General features: G+C 33.2%; 1 protein-coding gene across 1 annotated transcript; it reads left to right on the forward strand.

Annotated features, from left to right (window-relative positions):
- The first annotated feature begins 12420 nt into the window (after positions 1-12420).
- Positions 12421-20069, forward strand: LOC137397515 (uncharacterized). Its single transcript, XM_068083807.1, has 11 exons — positions 12421-12432; positions 12927-12985; positions 13598-13713; positions 13824-13912; positions 14806-14908; positions 15813-15935; positions 16246-16337; positions 17321-17396; positions 17804-17942; positions 19358-19499; positions 19674-20069. Exons 1-11 carry the CDS (start codon positions 12421-12423, stop codon positions 19752-19754), a joined length of 1032 nt encoding a protein of 343 aa, XP_067939908.1. The 3' UTR covers positions 19755-20069.
- The last annotated feature ends 212 nt before the right edge of the window (positions 20070-20281 follow it).

Genomic DNA, 20281 nt, shown 5'->3' on the forward strand with positions numbered 1-20281 from the left:
CAGAAATGGGCAGCCAATGTAAATTGCTTTGGCTCCCTTGAATCATATAGCTCATATGAGTACCAATGATTATAACATTAATACCTTTTTTTGCTGTCTTTGTGACTTACTAGTCTCAAATATTTGATATCTTCGGTTGTATCCATCGAAGAAATCGGACTGATAATCCTTTCTTCTCTCTTTCGGTCTATAAAAATATTTGTTTGTCACGTACTTTCACAACTCTCTTCAAAGCCATTCCTATCCCAAAAGCTTGGCTTAGCTTTTTAAAATCATTTTGTTTGCTACATGTTTCAATTTCACGTTATTGCTCATTCTGATGCAACTGTGTACATATATGCAAAAAATGTGATTAAAGTTTGATCATCTACATGTATACTCATGCATCTATTTCCGGACCTTGCTGCAGCTGCTTGTGTCATTCAAACGCAATATTTTATATACGAAATACGACTTGCACAATATTTGTTAATCTTTTGCGACCACCTGTCAAACTTGATTTCGCATCCTTTTGGCAGGCTTTCTGTGATTAAGAGATTATCACTGCCACAACTCTTGCAAAATCAATTACATATATTAGAGCTGAACAAATGTATGCTCGGCTAACGTTGATGAATTGTGGGTAAGGTACAGATTATCTTTACGCTAAGCCGTTAAACGCGTGCGTCTGAACCCGTATCACGGAACACATCCTTTATGATCCCATCTCAGACGCTGACACTGAAACGATAAACCTCAATATAAAAACTTAATAAAAATTCCTCACAAGTCTTATAAACTACTGACAGAAAAAATCATTTCTCCGCAAATATATGTTCAACAAAATATAGATAAAGGCCATTTGTTACTTACAAAACTTTAGCATTGAAAATTTTTTAATAACCAATAAAACTTCTAATAGTTCTATTCTGTCAGAGTTGTTACTAAGAGCAGCTAGACATACTCAGAACGTTAACGCTATACATTCCTACACTTTTTTGCTATTGGGTGTAAGCTGTAATTTGCTGTGGTGCAAAATCAATTGTGAAGACGAAAAAAGTGTATTGGTTTTCGCAGCGACTTGCCTATGTAAATTCAGATTTTTATCTTTCCTACACATCAAAAATAAGTATCATTGTTGAAAACCAGATTATCCTTGAACCACATTTAATAAGATAATAAAGAACCACATTCAGATAACAGCAGAGAGGAGCAGGAGAAAAATCAAAGATAATGAAATGAGTTGTTTTTTATATTGCTTCTGTGTGAAACATTAGACTTTTCTTAGAATATCTTCCCAATAACACACTCTTTTTATATATTCCGAACTTATTCGTTTTCCCTTGTTTTGAACTTTTTTGTTTTATTCTTATATTCTTATTGTTTGATTAAACCTCTTCAAAACAAGAGGACTGTGAGATTACCTTCATCAGTAATAAGGGGTTCAGTAATGAAAACAGATACAAACTTACTGTTCTAAGGTATTGCGGTTTACACTCAAATTGCCTGATCCTTCTAAATATGAAAACCCTAAAAATATTAGGAGCTGTCTCAAAAGGTTTTGACATTGTTTAAGCTATTTTAAGTTATTTAGTCAAAAAATTTTTTTAGAACTTTAAAATGAGTTTTAAGCAACATTTGCTAAAATATTTAAACTTTAAAAATTCGAAGCAAAATGGAAATTCAACTTATGTATGAATGTCGATGACAGTACTTTGATGATTTTCAATACAATTTTAATATATTTCCCACGAACTAGGAGGCGTATGTATGTAAATTAAACTATTAGTTATGTTGTTAATTGACCAGAAATCCTACTAAACTTAGTGATAAGTAGAAAATATAATTGACAATAATCTGTATTTTTTGTTAACATACTTAATGTTGACACTTTGTTTGGTGACTAAAATACGGGCCATCAGTTTATACGCTCTAGTACCATTAATAAACCATCAGTTATACATAAGTGATACCAGACCTACCTAGTCTGGTCATGCCCACTAAAATGTCATTTGTTCATTGAAATAGACTAACAGAGATTAATTGTGGTATTGACTGCTGGATCAGCCCATTTTCCTGTGACTGACTAACTTTGGTAATTCTGTTTTCTCACTCTGGTTTTTGTTAGCAAAAGAAGATGCAGTTTTTTGTATTTTAAACTAGAAGCTATTGTTATAAACTAAAATAGCAACTTTAACCAGACATCTTAAATATTAAAAGTGCTAATACTTGCAGTTTTTTATAATATCGCATGATCTTCAATTAATCAACTTAAAAATATCATAAATATATAAACTTTCCTAATTGAATTACGTTGCGGCAAGGCTCCAGTTTTGGCTCATAATCTACATAAACTACAAAAAAAACTTGTTTCAACCTGCCAATTAAAGTAAAAGGAGTTGTGATTATTATTTTACGGTGGAACAATGCTCTGAGAAATAGTTATTGCAAAGGTATGTCTTTTTCCTGTGCTATTGCAAATCCTTTCTGGTGATACAAACCTCAGAAAGGTACATGTAAATGTTAAATTCCATCAAGCATAAACTAAGAGTAGTGGAACAAAAAATTGAGATAATGTTTTCTTACTTACATGAAATTCTACAATGCATAAGATTTTCTGTCTAAAGAAAAAAAACTTTATTGACATAAATCAACGCACGAGTCAGCTGAGACATATTTCAATTGTGCCAAGGTTGGATAGAGTACTAGAATAGCATTTTGCTACATTTATTTCTAAGCATCCTACTTGACTGACACTCTGGCTTGCATTTTCTTTTGGATGAAACTTTTGGAGTGAGAGATGGAATGAATAAGCTTCATGTTATCCCACGACCAAACAAGAGTGAAGCGATTGATTGGGAGATTTATGATAAATGCACATGTGCACACAACTCCCGAAAAATTATCCGTTAATGGCCGTCACCAAACCCTTGCAACGAAATCCTATCAACAAATTTAACTATTTTTCAGTAAAGTCGTTTAAGTATAATAATGATACAAAACGCATATAAACCTATTTAAATATGTTACCAAGCCTTTGAAAGGGTACCGCAAATTCCTAAAACTAACCCATCTAATCGGATTATACATAAATAGACAGATTTATTAGGACGAAAATTGTCACAAAACGCTTGAAAAGCTTGGTTTAATAAAAGTTAAGACCGGAAATTGAAACGCCGAGCGACAGAAAATAGAACGATAAAGTCTTGCGCATTTCACAAAAAAAACGTGCACTTTTCACCAGTCTATAGCATTGTCGAATTACCAAAGGTTTCGACAATTAACATAGGAGTACAGAAATCATTTCATTCTTGCCGATTTCAATTTTTTCATTTTCAATTTCAATTTCATTTGCCGACACATTTAAGTCCTTTTGTATTCTAACTGATGTCCAACGCAGCTGTAGAAGTAAAGGAAATGATGATGATATATTTTAACGGTTCTTATGAGATTATTACAATAATTAATTATAAGTTTGGATGACTACAGAACAATGACTGCGTAGTACAGATTTTCTAAAGATCTAACGCAGTGTAAGTAAAGGGAAAGACGAGGATATTTTTTCTAACGCTGTTAATGATATTATTACAATATTTAATTATAGGTTTGGATGACTACAGAACGATGGCTACGTAGTACAGATTTTCTAAAAATCTATATAAATATCACAACTTCGTGATATTGTTAGCTATGACATTTTGAAATGCAAACAAAATTATGCATTGGTTTTATATTATTACTATATTAATAATATTGGTTATTCTAATAATATCAGTGCATTTTACTTCTAATATTGGCCAATATTGCATTTCTCTTTTTGCAGGGGGAAAGATATAAACATATAATCTTTTCCTTTCATTATTGCTATTTGTTGTATATAATAACACCCATACCCAGTACATTACAGCTACCATTGCAGTTATCCTATTTGACTGCTAATATTGGATTTCTCAACCATCAGTACCCTTTCTTTTTTCCAATATCACTTTGGTCGTGGGCTGTATGACAGTGGAGTTTCTAGTACTACAATCACCAGAACATGTTGCTTTTGTATAAGTGTATTCAATTAACATCAGCTTAAGAGAAGCATGTATTTAACAATAAATACATTACTTTTTCAGTTATTTCTAGCACATTTCTAGCTTCTGTTCAGCTAAAGTTTTAAAATTTTTACAACTTACTTAAACTTTTTTGTCTGAACATATCTTCTCCAAACATGAAAACCTTTACTGTTACATTAAAAAGTTTTTCCTTTGAGATTAGTCAGGTTGACTAGTTTGACTAGGTTGACTTCTAGTGTACAGTTACTAGAATAACATCAAACTGAATGAGAGATTATTTTGCTATACCTTATAATCATTAAGGAAAGTTTACCTGCTGCTATATTTGTAAGATTTCTATATCGAAGTACGTTAAAATGAGCTAAAAATGCTGTATTTATTTTTTATGTATTTTATTCAGTTTCAAAGGTGACGGAGAAGATGAGTGAGGTCATAGGTCATAGGTCATAGGAGTATATGCTGTGGAGTAGGAGATAAATTACGTTGAGAGGCTTGCCCGAAGAAGGCAGGAGCTGCAGCTAGCAGCTGTTGTGTGTAACCTGCTCTGTGCTATTGGCCAAAGATGTAGTTACGACCCTCCTTGATAGCCTAGGTCAAGGATGGCCAAATTATTTTGGTCATGATCAGATACAGCCAAATCTGACAAACTAAAGATCGACAAAGAGCTGAAGATGAGCATTTTTCTTTTTTATCATATATAAACGCGCAATTATTTGTGTACATCTCAAAACAAAGCTTCAAATAAGATTTAAAAAAATATTGTGTATATACATAATTTGACTAAAAATCACTGAATGAATGTGCTGTAATAAGTAGGTCTGATATCAGTGAGAAAAATGATGAATGAGCTTTGACTTCACAATTCTATTAAAATGCGGTTTCCTGCTACTTACAGCGACTCTTAAAGTTCATGAAGAGGAGTATTTGTGAGCTGTGTTCTTTGATTGTTTTTTACAAAATTCATTGCTGAAAACAATGAGTTTACATAAAATCTAAGAAAAGTTTACAAAAATCTGTTTTAAACCAAATTTTTGAAAAAATACTTCAAAAATATTTTTTGACAGTCAACTTGAAAGATCCACACAAAAAACTACAGAAATCCGCATTCGGATCGAAATCCTTCATTTAGCCATATCTGGCCTAAGTTGTTTCACATTTAATACAACAATAATCCTCGTGTATTCAAAAACTTTGAGTTATTTTGTCCTTCCTGTGTTTACCTTAAAAAACCTTGAACACTGATCAAGTTTGTTATAGAACAAGCTTTTACTATAAAAGCCGCAAAAGAATTACAAATTCAAATTACATATACTTATAACTTGTTTTACAATAAAGTTTTTTTGAAATTCATAACTTGACAGATAATACCGCTATGCTAAAATACACCAATTTATGTACATCTATAGATATTATTAAATAAAAGTTTTTTCTTCACTCGGCTATCCAAGATAATTCTTTTTATCTCATCTGCTTTGTTTCGCTCTATCTATTCTAGCCAGGCACAACCTTAAGAGCTCTCAGCTATTGTGTACCACAAGAGGGGGAATCGAGTATAAATATATTGGGTTGGCCTGTGCAGCGAGCCATCGCTTAAGGATTCACATTCTTGTTTGTGATACATCATAGCTTATTAAAAGAATTGCCAAAACGCTTCAAGAAGGAGCTAACTTTGTAAACGGAAAATGAATTATGTTCTTTTAGCTTTTACCAAACCGCAAAACAAGTTTCACAATAACTGAGGTCTGTAGTGATTCAACATCAGAAAAAACTATTGAAATTATGCGCAAGTCGGAATACCGGAATTTCTTTATCTTAGCAACTATTTGCCCACATCCTGAATAGCTGTTACTTTGGCATAAGCTTGATTTGTTGTTTTTTCTTTTATCTAAGAGGGGTCATAAGAATAACTTGATACGCTGTCATTCTGAAATATATTGGTATAATTTTTGTTTTTTATATTTTTACTAGCTATTTCTGCTAATATAATTTTAGCAAGTGCAAATTTTCATTTGGCATAGTTTTTTAGTCATAAAACTTTCTCTCATAAATGATTTTTTTGTAACTTTGTTAAAAAGACGACTTTAAAACTGGTATCCAGTCACAATCTCTGTGACAGGCTATTAGCCATATGTACCATGCAGCACGCAACTTAGTAATGGCAGCTGCAATTCAGTTATAATAAATCGAATTTAAAAAATATTCTATGGTCTCTAAAACAGCCTCAAAGACACTCGCATTACACTTCAACAGAATCTTGTTATGTTGAGAATTGTTGATGGAATCTCAAAATACAGCTCAAGCAGAAAAATTTTGTAGTCGAAAGGTCGCAATTGTACTGAGGTTGACTGAGAAGGGAAGGAGGAGAAGAGCAATAGAGGCAAGAAGGGATAAGAGTGGGATGAGGAAGAGGGTAGAAGAGAAAGCATAGCTGGAGGGGTAGGATACAGTCAAAGTTGGCATCTTATTACAATGAATTGTTACAAAGTGCAACGTTCATTTTGTTTTTTTTTGCACACACTTGATTCAAATTTAATTTGAATCTAGTGTTTGATTCTATCTCTATAACTAAAATTGTGGTAGAATATAATGAAAAATAGGTCAAAAACTTTAATTGCTTTTGAATTTGTTTTAGATCAGTGTGACAGCTCTTTAAAGCCATCGGTTGCGCTGGCTGTGAAATGCAAACATCAGAAGCTCGGATTCTATGTCTGTATAACTAACAGCATATTTACCTCGCATTACATTTTATCTAAATATATTTGCTCATTAGTTCAAAAGTTTTTTCATATTTTAGAGATATTGTTACAAGATATGGCTCAAGTTAACGCAAGTATGCGGTTACAGGAATACATTAAACAAAACTATGTATCTTCTTTGACGCTAATTTGCTAACATTAAAACTGGATCCAATTAAGCAGGAAACTTCATGAGTGGGTGGACCTGGAAAGCACTAAAAATAATGCTGATAGAGTGGGAAGACATTGAAAATGGTGCTGTAAATTGGAAGATGAGTTAGTTACAAGACCTCATGGGAGCAAATAGTTTAATTTAGCTGTCTATTATATTTAGTGATAATCTTTTTATAATAAAACATGCAATTGATTTGTAGTACTGATAGAATAACTGTTTTATATTTCATAGTAAAAGTGAGTTTGCAATACTTTTCTAATTTACAAAGCACATTATTGTCAGTGGTACATGTTGCGGAGAGCTTTACAGTGACAAGAATACAAGACATTTTATAAACAGTTTTACTGAGTCTTCTGAGACATTTAATAACTATGCCATAAAAGATGTATGTGAGTAATTTGAAATTGAGTGATTGTTAAAAGTAAATGTCAACAAAAATTTAGTTGAAAGTCAAATGAAGCAGCCTTGGATAAAACTATTGTTGGCATCTAATAAATCTATAACATTCAAAGCCAAACACATTTGGCCAACAGTCTCTGCAGCTAACCAGATTTCTAATTGACCAGTTCAGTTTAATTTCTATCTTAGTTCCTAATTAGCCTCTAGAAACCCAAAGAATGTGGTTTATTGTAGATTCAATCAGCTGAACATGGTGTACACTAGTTTTTTCACATGATCAAGAAAATTGAAGCTTGAAACTCAACTGACTTAACAATGAACTTACATAGATTTTTTGGGGCTTTTATCTGAAAGTATCGATATTTTTTTAAGCAACTGCCATTGTTTTGGTGTTTGAGGTGATCTGACAGCCAGAATGTTTTAAAGCTAAAATCAATCAAACTTGATTGCAGTGAAAATGCCCAAAAAACAATACATGCAAAATGAGTCTATTACTTGTTATCGTTGCGATAGTTAGTATCGGCCATTGCATTTCAGTTGCGGCATTACGCATCTATATTCTATCGATCTGTCTGCAACTCTAGACATCACAGTCACGTTTTTGATTGATCTGAGCTTTTTAATCGATACCAAGTTTTCACAATTTTAATCTTGAAACATCCTGGCTATCGAGATGTTTCAAGATGTTTCAGCGGTAATACAAAAAACAGTCTCATATGATAGAAAAATACCAATACTTTCCGCTATGATCTGAAAAAAATGTGTGTACATTTATTTTTAAGCTTCAGGACAAGAACTAGCCCATCTAATGTAATCTTACGACAAAACTAAGGAAACCGATAATGCTTTGAATTTGCAGAAAAAGTGGAACTTGAACTGATTACAGAGAAAGACGATAAATTAAGTTTCTTTCAAAGACTGATTGGTTTATGACTCAATCTATTTGGTGGCTTGAGTGGTCACTCACTCTCCTAAAACTAATAGTCTATTAAGGCACTCTTTTCCTTAAGTTTGTGGCTGATTTGTAATAAAAATCTATAGATGTGTTTGAACCAGGATGATTTATTGGAGCTGCTTCCATGCTGATAAAGTAGATTTGGTGCTAAGCGAGAAATGGTAGCAAAAATGTTTTGTCCCAGTTGCTGACACAAGACCAGTAAAGTGTTGCATACTATGCTTGTTTGACTTTGATAAGGCACAACATGGTTTTGACCAATCATATCTTGTAATATCATAAAAAATATAATAAAAATATATTCTGTTTTTTCCAAAGGATTAGTTCAAACTAGCATTAATAGCATTAGATGCGTTTACATGAGTTAGTATAAATTAAATAAATTCACTTATTACTATAATTATCACGCAAACATGAATTGTAGCAACGAAGTGACTATCGTTTGTTTTTATATGCTGATAAATGGTAAAAATGGAATAGATATCGGTGATGTATCTCATTGGATAAAAAAGGTGACCCATTTAGTATAGTTAGATTTTGAGTTGGTTTGGTGTAAATTCTTTGAAATTATGTATTTCAAACCATAAACAGACTAAAAGCTTTTAGAACCAACTATCTCAATGGAGACAAAACTCCAGCAAATCATCCTAATGTAAACGCAACCTAATAAGTTTTAGGCTGACTGACCAATACTGCTGCCACATTTATCAAATATATATTGTTATCACAAATGAAGAAAAGCAACATTAATTTTGTATACATTTTGATTATAGTTGTCATTGACTATGCATACAGTAATGCTAGTTCTCCTTTATTGCTAAAGTATATACTGTATAACTATATTTGCTATATATATATATATAAACTATATTAAGAACTGAAAACTTTTAAAACATTTTACAACTTAAAGTTTCATGGTTGCTACCATTCATCAGGTAAAATTAAAATGAACTGAAGCTCATATGACTGTACGTAAAAACACATCGAGTAGCTTAACGATAAAGGCCAGCTACATATACGGTAATACAACAATTTAATTGGTTCATGTCACAGCATTGCAAATTAAGTGCTTATTTGAATGTCTGCACTTTGACATAAGTTCGTTTCTTGAGTTTAAGCTTGCAAGCTCAGGTTTGTATAGAATGAAGTATTTCTCCCAAATACACAAATTACAGCGTTTACTGGTCTTATTGTAACTACTCGCTTTTTTCAATACTCTCCACTTGATGTCAGTACGACATCAAGTGGAGAGTATTGAAAAAAGCGAGTAGTTACAATAAGACCAGTAAACGCTGTAATTTGTGTATTTGGGAGAAATACTTCATTCTATACAAACCTGAGCTTGCAAGCTTAAACTCAAGAAACGAACTTGTGTCAAAGTGCAGACATTCAAATAAGCACTTAATTTGCAATACTGTGACATGAACCAATTAAATTGTTGTATTACCGTATATGTAGCTGGCCTTTATCGTTAAGCTACTCGATGTGTTTTTACGTACAGTCATATGAGCTTCAGTTCATTTTAATTTTACCTGATGAATGGTAGCAACCATGAAACTTTAAGTTGTAAAATGTTTTAAAAGTTTTCAGTTCTTAATATAGTTTATATAAATGCTCTATTTTAATATTGAGCACTCTCTTCTAGTGAACTGCAACCTTCTTCTTCATCAGTATATATATATATATATATATATATATATATATATATATATATATATATATATATATATATATATATATATATTTTCCTTGATTTACCTGTTTCTACTACAAAAAGCTGCCAAACGGTATTCAACTACATTGTAATCTGCAATCATACAAGTCTCTTTAATTTTCTATGAATATTTATGTGCGCATGCCCATTATCAGCTTTTCCTCTTTGAATAGATAGATTTTGCTATCTGCATGAAATGCAGATATCATGTATCATGCAGATAATCAGATATCTGCTATAAATGTTACCTTTTAAGGAATTTATTGTGGATTACTTCTGTGTTTCCAATTTTTCATTGAAAGTTCCGATTGTTTGATTCAAACACTCATTTGTTGAAAGGTAAATTAAAAGCTAAAGATAAGTTAAAAATGATAGTATAGATAGAATTAGCAATTAGCTAACCAACTCAATTGCAAAAAAGGAACTCTGTGAAATTGAATAGAAGACCTACGTTGCCGGTTTAGGCTACAACTTCAAAAACAGGTTACTTAAAACCCAAGACCAAGTTAATCATCTGTCAAACTGCCAAATCTTTGCACAACTTTAGAAGTTTAGTAAGATCAAACTTTTAGCAAAACTAGCCTTAACCACCTGACCAACTGAACCCCAACACCTGCTAGGTGCCTGTCTCTGCTTAGCATTCCTAACAGGATTAACCACAAATTTTATGTATTTTGATAGTATTTATAGTAGCGACAATTTAAAGACGCAAGCCAGTAAACAAGGATTAGTATATATAATTATCAACATAACCCTTAAGCCCAAAAATTCAAGTTTATAACTTGATCATGGCGAGATCCAAACCAAAGTGGTAAATTCTTTTACAACTCTGGTGTTTAATCTAGAGAAATGATCTATAGTAACTCTAGTTTTCATGATGCCTCCATTTAAAGTTTTAGTTGTATCTCATAGGAAGCTTGGTTTTTATCACCCGCTGAAATGAAGAATGCCATTTAAGTAACGTAATACGCAGCGTCTCAAGTTGAGAAAATCATCTTAGTCATCCAAACTAGGAAAGAATTATATGCTCTCCCCTTTTCCTTGTGAAGTCATGCGCTATCTAATTGAGTGTTTCAATGAATCACAGCACAAACTTAACAAAAGTTAGCCGCTGTTAAAGATGATCATCCACAAAACTTTAATAGATTTATCAAAAAGTGTCAGCATTTTCCTTTTATTATCAATTGTTTTTGTGGTTGATGATTTGACTGTGAGAATGCTTCTAAATTAACAGAGGCAAAGCCTGATCACAGTTACAACACTCAGAAGAAACATATGTGGAATTAATGTCGATATTCATTATCGTTGCTACAGTTGATATCGGCTATTGCTTGTAAGAAGAAGCATTGCGTAGCTTTATGCCATCAGTCTTTTTGTACTTGTAGATGCTATAATCACGCTTTCAAGTGATAAATTTTAATCTAAAAACATTCTGACAGTCAGGTGACCTCAAACATAAAAAAGAAATGCAGATAGTAAAAAATACCCATAATTTCTGATAAAGTTTACAAAAGTTTTGTCTAATTTCATCTTTAAACGGAATAACTTCAAGAGGGAAATGAGTTGAAGCGCTCTACCCAATTTATCCAATTGGGTACTTCAACTGGGTAAATTGAAGTACCCAATTGGGTACTTTACCCTACTGATATTTTTCCAATTTTCTACTCAATTTTCTGACTCATTCTAAACTTAAAAGGCTCCAACTGCCTTTGTACATGTTGAGCCAATTTCAAGTACTTTTCAAATCAGTTTAAACTACTAAAAGTTCACAATTTAATGACCCCAAATTATCAGTTTATCCAAATTGAATAAAATTGAAATTTTAAATGATATTTGAAGCATGTAGTACTTGTAGGAAAGGCATGCGGATAAAGAAAGAACATGAAAAAACACAATTTATTCATAGCATTTAGTGATTGCCTGAAAAGATAGTGAAAAGCTCATTAGAATGCGGAGGCAATGTGAACCGGCAATTTAGTGCTAGCCAGCAGCCATATTTTGGCTCATAAATTTTACTTCCACCCAGCGTGATTCATCACTAGCCATTTCAACAACTTGCTAATTGTTTCCCCTAGATTAATCTCACCAACAAATTGGGAATTTTTCCCTCATTAGTTTACGTAACCTGTATATGAATTTAGCATGAGAACTATTGCGCTATCAAACACTGTATTGAAATAACTATCTTTGACTTGGTGGAAATCCTGAAGCCTCTAAGATTTATGGCTAATAAACCTGCTTGTCAGTTTACTGACCAATCAATGGTCAGCATGTTAGCTATATAAAGGGGGTTACTAGCTAGCTTTGTCAGTATAACAGGGAGTAATTAGCCATTCATCACTTACCTCTAAAACCTACATTTAGTTTTCAATTTATAGCCAATAATTTAATTGACAAGAGCTATGAAGCTGCAGGTAAAACTTTTATGTAAAGGAAATCATTTAAGAGTTTAAATTTATGCAAGAAAGAGTTTTAGGTATTTACTAAAGTAAGATCAATGGTTTAAATTTTTTTTGGAAAATAATTTTTTCTAATTTAGGCTCTAAATGGCTTTAATTTAAAGTTTTAAATTATTTTACAGCATTTTTTAATGCAGTAAAATAATAAAGTATAATTTTTATAAGAATAAGAACTGTGTTTTGAAATGGGAATTGTATTAACAGAATTTTAATATCCTTTAAAATAAAGGCTTTTCCATATACTGTGCAACAAAAAGCAAGTTTTCAGACATTTTATCATACAGCTGGATTAAATATAAACAGATAAATCATGTATCCAAATGCATTATATTAAAATAAAACTATTATATTATTTGTTTCTGATGTTATAGTTTGGTGCATTCAGGAATTGGCTTGTTTTAGAACAAGTAAGTTGTAAGTTGATTTGTAAGTTTTTGGTAATATTTTAGATCATAATCTCAGCTCTTCTGATCATAGTGGCTCTGGTTCAGATAACAGAGGCGCAGCGGTAAGTATAATAAGTAATAATTAGATAATTAAATTTATTTTATGAGAATTTTTAAAGCAACTATTTGACACATTTAAGTCCACATGCGATAAAAAATGATCATTATATTATAAAGAGTTTAATAAGACATGCTTTGAGTAGAACATGCTCTCCCCTTTTCCTTGTGAGGTCATGCGCTATCTAATTGAGTGTTTCAATGAATCACAGTACAAACTTAACAAAAGTTAGCCGCTGTTAAAGATGATCATCCACAAAACTTTAATAGATTTATCAAAAAGTGTCGGCAATTTCCTATTATTTGCAATTGTTGTAAATTTTGTTTATTGTTGCTAACATTTTTCTTGACAGAGGAAATAACTATTCAGCTTGTGGTATCTGCTACATTATGTTTATGACTTCTAATCCCATATGATGCAATTCCTTTTTTCCAACATCTAACCGCTGCTTTGGGCAGATAGAAGATTCTTATCATAATAAAAACTGATCAAACTAAAGAGTTTGTAAGACCACTCGGGACACAGATACATCCGAGGTAAAAAACTCTAAACAAATCGTTTAGAGTTTACAAATATATAGAGTGCTCATTGCTTATTCCTAATTGTTACCCTTCAGAAGTCGTCGAGTAAACTGTAACACCAGAGGACGTAGCCGAAGATACAGAAATGAATCAAGAGCACAGGCAAGACAGAGAAGAAAAGAAGAACGGTGTCTATGCAAACCTCATTTAGGTTAGTACTTCTGTCTAATAAAAACTATTTTGGCTGCTAGCAACTCGTTTACTTGAAATTTCTAACACAGCACTCATGCAATGTCCTAACTTTCTCATCTTTATTTGTAGCTCAGTGTAATGCGCACACAACTCCTAAAAAACCAGTAGTCAGCCTTGCCAGTCTCAAAAGCACACTGAAGTCTTTCTTGGAGGCTGATGTAAGTACTCTATTCTGACCACTGACCTAACTTTTGAGTGTTTCTGTTTTTTAAACATTTAGTGTAGATGATTTTGTTTATAGGACTTTCTTTCTAGTAAAACAAGGATAATAAAAGTATGGAAAGTTTTAGCCGGTTCTAAACAAATTAGTTTTACCAATGATGTGAAGAGGCCTTCTATCATACTATTGAGGTTTTTGTCGATTGCCTATTTATCATGGAAAATGAGAGGTGAAAAGCGTTTGCAAAAATTTAAGCTTGCGCTCAATTGACCAGAAATAAATTCAATAATCAGATTCTCTTTTGAAAATCACTTCTACTAAAGGTGAAATATGAGACTTATGATGTCTTACACAAAATTGTTTTTATGAGAAAAGCAGCAAAGAACATATCAACTATAAAAAATCCTAGCATTGCACTCTGGTGAACCCCTTATAGCACACATTCTCAAATGCAGTGTTTTTTAACTAAAATATGGCGTGCTTGAAAACTTACCCTAATCTAAGATAAACGACCAAAAGCACCATTCAACCTCTAGTAAAGAATTTATTTCTGCCACCATCAGTGGCATTTTTTAGAATTTGACCATAACCTGTTGTTTGAAGGTCAGGAATTCTAGACAACTAAGTCAAAGCTGATCTGAGAATTCATTTATAAAATAATATCAAGCTCTGTACAAACTATGTTATAGTACAAATCTTTGGCATGCAAATCAACTAAGCCAGAGCACAGTAACTTACAAATACTTTCTGTATAAAAATAGGTCTAAAAATTCACAGAGTGATTCAACAATTGGCCGATGGCCAACTGTACCTAATGATCAAATAAATTTTTTCCCAGAGGCTAGGCGTTATTTGGCAATAGCTTAAATGATCGTTTCCATGCTTTTACAGTTACCAACAAGACTTCCTGCCTCACTGAGACTTGTATTCCACAGCTGTGTAGGATCTACGGGCTGTGATGGCTGCATCAATGGCAATGTGAATAATAACATTGGTGAGTTAGAGCGGTGAGAAACAGGGATCTTCCTCCCTCCTATTTGGAGAATTTTAAAGTTTTCATTAGAGTAACTGAATGGCTGTTTAATTTGCTAAATTTTTACTAAAGTTATTTTTAAAAGTTACCAAATTTTAAAAACTTTATGTACAAATAATTAACTGTTTCTTTATGGATGAAATCCCTACTAAAACATGCGTTTTTCTAAACTATACATTGCTAGTGATGATATCTAACACTCATGCAGTAGAAAAAGAGGTTACTAAAATCAGACATCAATTAATAACAATTGTTATAAAATATTTAACATTGCATAAGTATTGAGAAGATGACTCCAAACAAGTAAGTCTGATAAAAATGCAATTTTCAGGAACAAATATACAGTGTAGCTTAGTACAATTTTGCTAATGAATCAATCAAGTTTGTATGATTTATAGCCCGCTAGAATTAACATAAGCGCCAAGATATATCGACTCATGTAGATCATATCGCCTTGTGACGATATAAGCCGCAAGCTGATATCCACTAGCTAAATATGACAAGTGTCAGTAGAACCTTTTAGATTAAGCAAATAGCTTTGGCTGAAATCCAAGGGTCTTGATCAACTTACTTAAGAACGTCTCTTGAAAAGAGACTTAAGCATGCAGAAAAAATCTCTTTTGAGTTCTTGAGTAATACATACTTTCTATGGGTAGATGGAAGTAATTTATTATAGGGCCTGTTTATTAACTTTTCTTTAATATCTGTTTTTCCTTTCCTCAATCTGTAGCCACTCCACAGCTCAAAGACCTGTCAATTAAGAGAGATTAATGACCTCCTATTTTTGGAATTGACGCACTTTTGGTTAATCTTAAAAAGGATAATCTTCCACTGCCTCATGGAAGTTTCTGGTATCTGTCTCTAGGTTTAATGGCTGTGTATGATGATGCAATCGACTTATGGATAAGCCTTGGCCAACCAATAGGATTTGCCGACTTCATCGTTCTTCTAGGAACAGTTGCAGTTGAAACAGGGATGGCTCAAGAAGGTAAAGGGGTGTAAACAAACTATATCCATGTAGTCACGAGTTACCATCTCACCAAATATACACCTAAAGATTATATAAAGTTTAACACAACCAGAAATACTGTAAACACTCGCTGATTGGTGGTATGACCTGAACAAATTTCTGGAATGTATAGTTCACACATAACTAGAAGCTATGTCACAATAGATAAAATCTGTGTTGCAATACTCCATCTTTGTAAAAGGAGCATATTTTTAACAGGACATCCTTCAATCTCGCATGTTTTTGGTAATCTAGTTTCCTTACTTAACCATTTTGTTTTCTCTGTTAGGCGGACCTGGTAAAAGAACCCTTCCCTTTAGAACTGGTCGGCAAAGCTGTCGAAACCCACGGAACTACAATTTTATGCATACATTCCCTCAGGTTGGTTGTCGGGCGCATTGTTCACTGAGCTTTTGCGTGACAGTATATCAAATGCAAATGTTCATAATGGCTGTAACTCTATTATCTTTTAAAACATTTATGTAAAATTGCACCAGCTTTTTGACACTGTTGTTGCTGTGAGTTTATAGGAAACAGACATCTAAAACGTTTGGCTAATAAGAGTTGGTTCAAGCGTAGGAGTGGCTAAATAGTACATAAGTATGCAAAATTTCAGTAACCTCTAGGTCGGCTGTTGATTGAAAGATCTTCTCATGTCAGCTTAGCTCTAAATGTATAAATCTATACATCATTTAAAGTTTACATAGTGCTTTCTTTCTCTGATTAGACAAAAATAATTTTTTTTTCGACTTGAAGAGTAAAAAGATAAACTGCGCTCTAAACCCAAAACTCAAAGTAAACTTGTCAACCATCGACATTCGAAAAATGTTTCGTTGTACAACAAATAATACAGGAAACATTTGTAAAAATTGGCGACAATGCAGAAATACACTTCCCTATATGTATACTTTGTCAACAACCTGCAAACATCTGTGAGGTATTTTTTGAGTGAAAACAATAAAGTGCAAATAAATCAAGTTTTAATTGTTAAATTAAATTAAATTAAATTAAATTGTTAATTGTTAATTGATAAAAAATAATATATAAAGCTGCTTAGATCTGAGAATTTTCAGTGCACTAATTTTAAATGGTACATAACATATGTTGTGTTGTGTAGGAGATTGCAATATTTTGCACACTACTGTATGTTGAAAAGTCGTTTTTTGTATGTGCATGTTGATTTGCAACCACAACCATTGATTAAGGTTTTAGCCTGTAGCCATTAATCACCTAACTAGGAAAGCTACTGAAAAGCCACCTAAGCTGCTGTGACTCAGGACTTTGGCAATAAAGCTTCGACAAAACATTTTATTTTTGCAAAAAGGTTTCATAATGTGTGTGTACTAAAGCATCTTGTTTTTCAGGGGCAAGATCCAAGATCTCTTGAGTTTTTAATGGCAGAGTTCGGACTATCGAGGAGGCTCGCTATTGCTCTCATGGGTATGTAGGTAGTATATGCTTCCTTAAAATGCAATAAGCTAAAACTATAGAAAAGGTAACATTATTAATTATTGAATGTTTGGAGCTACATCTGTAATTATAGATTTAGATTCCCATAAAATAGTTTATATGATAATAAAATAGATGTTTATATAATAGAATCTTTCTGCGTAAGCACAGATAGATTCTGAAGTATCTATCTGTGCTTGCAAAGCATCGAAAAACTTGAACTTTGAACTTGATTGCGCACAAATGACAAAAGCTCCAAAGTTTACTAAATATTTATTCGTAATCATAAATTGATGTTTGAAGAGATAGGTTTTTAGGTAAAAGTCATTATAAGCAATATTAGAAACATTCTCAGTATGTATCTGAACTGAGCTCATTTGTGCTATACAATGCTTCAGGTGGACACTCTCTGGGACGGTGCAGAGCAGAGAACAGTGGATTTGTTGGCCCATGGGACAGGACCCCTGAAGTTCTTGACAATACTTACTACTTGAGCCTTGTGAATGCTGACTGGCAGCTCGGAGATTCTCCAAATGGGTGAGCAACTTGTTTGTCGTTGTCATTAGCCAGTTTTATGAGCAAATCCTCAGCTCTTTGGAGTTGAGCTGATGTTGCCAGATCCTAAAGTTCCCTTTCCAAGCTGATGTCAACAACTTAACAACTTTGCACTTATACCCTAGGACACTTATGTATTCGTGGCATCTAACTTTTGCATTCTCGCGGAGTCATCCTCTCGCAAAAATTTCATGAGCGAAACTAAACTATCATAACGAACGAGCGGAAACGCGAAATTAAATGGCTTTGTTCATTGATGCAGGCAATTTCCGTGTGTGGTTGGCTCATTGCGCAATTTCTGCTAAACTCATTATAGCTAATACACCGACTGGGCAGCATGGCAAAACAAATTAAGATAATAAGTTTTTTTTTGAAAAGCCTAGACAAATGAGGAAGATGATGATATTAGTTTAGTCATTGAACTTGTAACTGATGAGGATGACAGTCTGGTAGGGCAAGTCATAAAATTGAATAATAATTATTGTGGTGATGAATTTTATTACCAACCAAAAACAATAACATCCGGAGCCATGGCCACCGTGTGCTATAAATACTTGAATTCTAATATTGGTACCACATCAGTCACGGCGACAGGGACCTTGACGACATTGATAGTCCAGGAAACAAATGGCAGCAAGCGATCCAATTGCATTATTGATCTCGCCTACACATTTCTACCTGCGGTTCACAAATACAAACTACCGCACTTTTCGGACTATTAGCCGCTACTTTTTTTTGATGATTTGAGTCATGTGGCTTATATAAGGGTGCGGCTAATCTGTAGCTTTTTCTTTCACCACTAAGGCGTGCTAACGGGAATCTCCAACTAATGGGCTTTTAGCGGTGAAAGAAAATACAAACAATGCCTCACGGTACTGTCCCGTTAGGCACTAAGTTAAAAAGCGTTGGATAATACGAAACTGCCGTTCTGCACTGTTCCGTTTTAAACAACAAAGTTGCTGCCACGTTAAAAAGCACAGTCCTGAGTTTTGCGGCCTATACAAAGGTGCGGCTTATGTATTGTTTTATTATCGGTTTTTTGGAAAATAAAGCAGATGCAGCTTATATAGAGGTGCGGTTTATAGTCCAAAAATTATGGTAGTCCCAAATTGAAAAAATATTTCGTACCAGTGAACTGGACCTGAGGAATCTAATGATGTTTATTCCACTGCATTTATTTTCACATCACTATATTTTCGCACTCATCAGAGCTGCGAAATTAAGTTGCAGCAAAATTTTACTCTGTATGCTACTCACGAAACTAAATACTAGCGAAATATAAGTGTCCTAAGGTAGCATAGCTTTTCTTTTTTGCTAAAAATATTTGTAAAAAGAATTATTCAGCATAAGTTTACTGCAAGGCAAAATTAAAACTAGCATTTATATTACTCTTACAGATTTACTCAATGGAATGCTGATGGTGCAATGATGCTTCACGCTGACATGACTCTCATCAGAGATTTGAACATAGCTAGCGGCGAAAGGCCAACTTGCACATCTGCAAGTAATTGTCCTTTAAATGGAGCAGATAACAACAGGGTAAGCATAATCAACCCGCAACTGCTGGGTAATCAGTTGTTCAAATTTTGCAAACAGCTAAGTTCTTTTGCAAACATTGTTAAAAAATGGCAGCACGACAAGATATAAACAAGCTTTTGTAGTTTTATATATTAATCATGATTTATACTGTAATATATATTGTTCTTTTTGTAGGTACAACGTTATACTCGAAATCAGAACGAATGGGCAAATGACTTCGAAAAGGCATTTTTAAAGATGGTAGAACACAGATAGCTGGAATACGCTTATTTATTCAATGATTTGTAAACAAGTATCCTGATGGTGATGGTATATGGTTTCTTAATATTTTCACGCCAAAGTATCTTGTTCAATGAATACTTTGAAGAAAAACATAAAATACACGAGGGAAAAGTAATCTAGTGTTGGCTGGCCACATTTTTTGATTGTCCAAGCTTCTTTGCACATACTCTGTACAGCTACCTCTTTTTAATATATTGTTTATTGTTGCCTCCGGCAGTGTGCACCAATCATTCAATAAATTTGTTTTTGTTGTTGTTTGAATTAAATATAGTTCTTTTTTCCTCTGAATCGTGGCTTAAAAATCATATGTCACCCAGTACAGTATAGAGTATGCTATTAGTGCTTGCTCTACCACTTAGCTTCATGGTATCTCGAGAGATATCTTACAATTAAGATTAGGGCTAAAGATAATATAATGCATAAAAAACATTAAAATGCTCGTCAACATAACTAAACCATTTGCTTGACCATGCCTTGAAGTACACAACGTCAATCAAGTT

The sequence above is a fragment of the Watersipora subatra genome, chromosome 5 (assembly GCF_963576615.1).
Source record: "Watersipora subatra chromosome 5, tzWatSuba1.1, whole genome shotgun sequence".
In the NCBI taxonomy this organism is placed as follows: domain Eukaryota; kingdom Metazoa; phylum Bryozoa; class Gymnolaemata; order Cheilostomatida; family Watersiporidae; genus Watersipora; species Watersipora subatra.

Excerpts from the sequence above, each read along its gene's own strand:
- LOC137397515 (XM_068083807.1), top strand. Across the intron at positions 17,397-17,803 it reads GCTCGCTATTGCTCTCATGG|GTGGACACTCTCTGGGACGG; the intron begins GTATGTAGGTAG and ends ACAATGCTTCAG. Across the intron at positions 19,500-19,673 it reads ATGGAGCAGATAACAACAGG|GTACAACGTTATACTCGAAA; the intron begins GTAAGCATAATC and ends TTCTTTTTGTAG.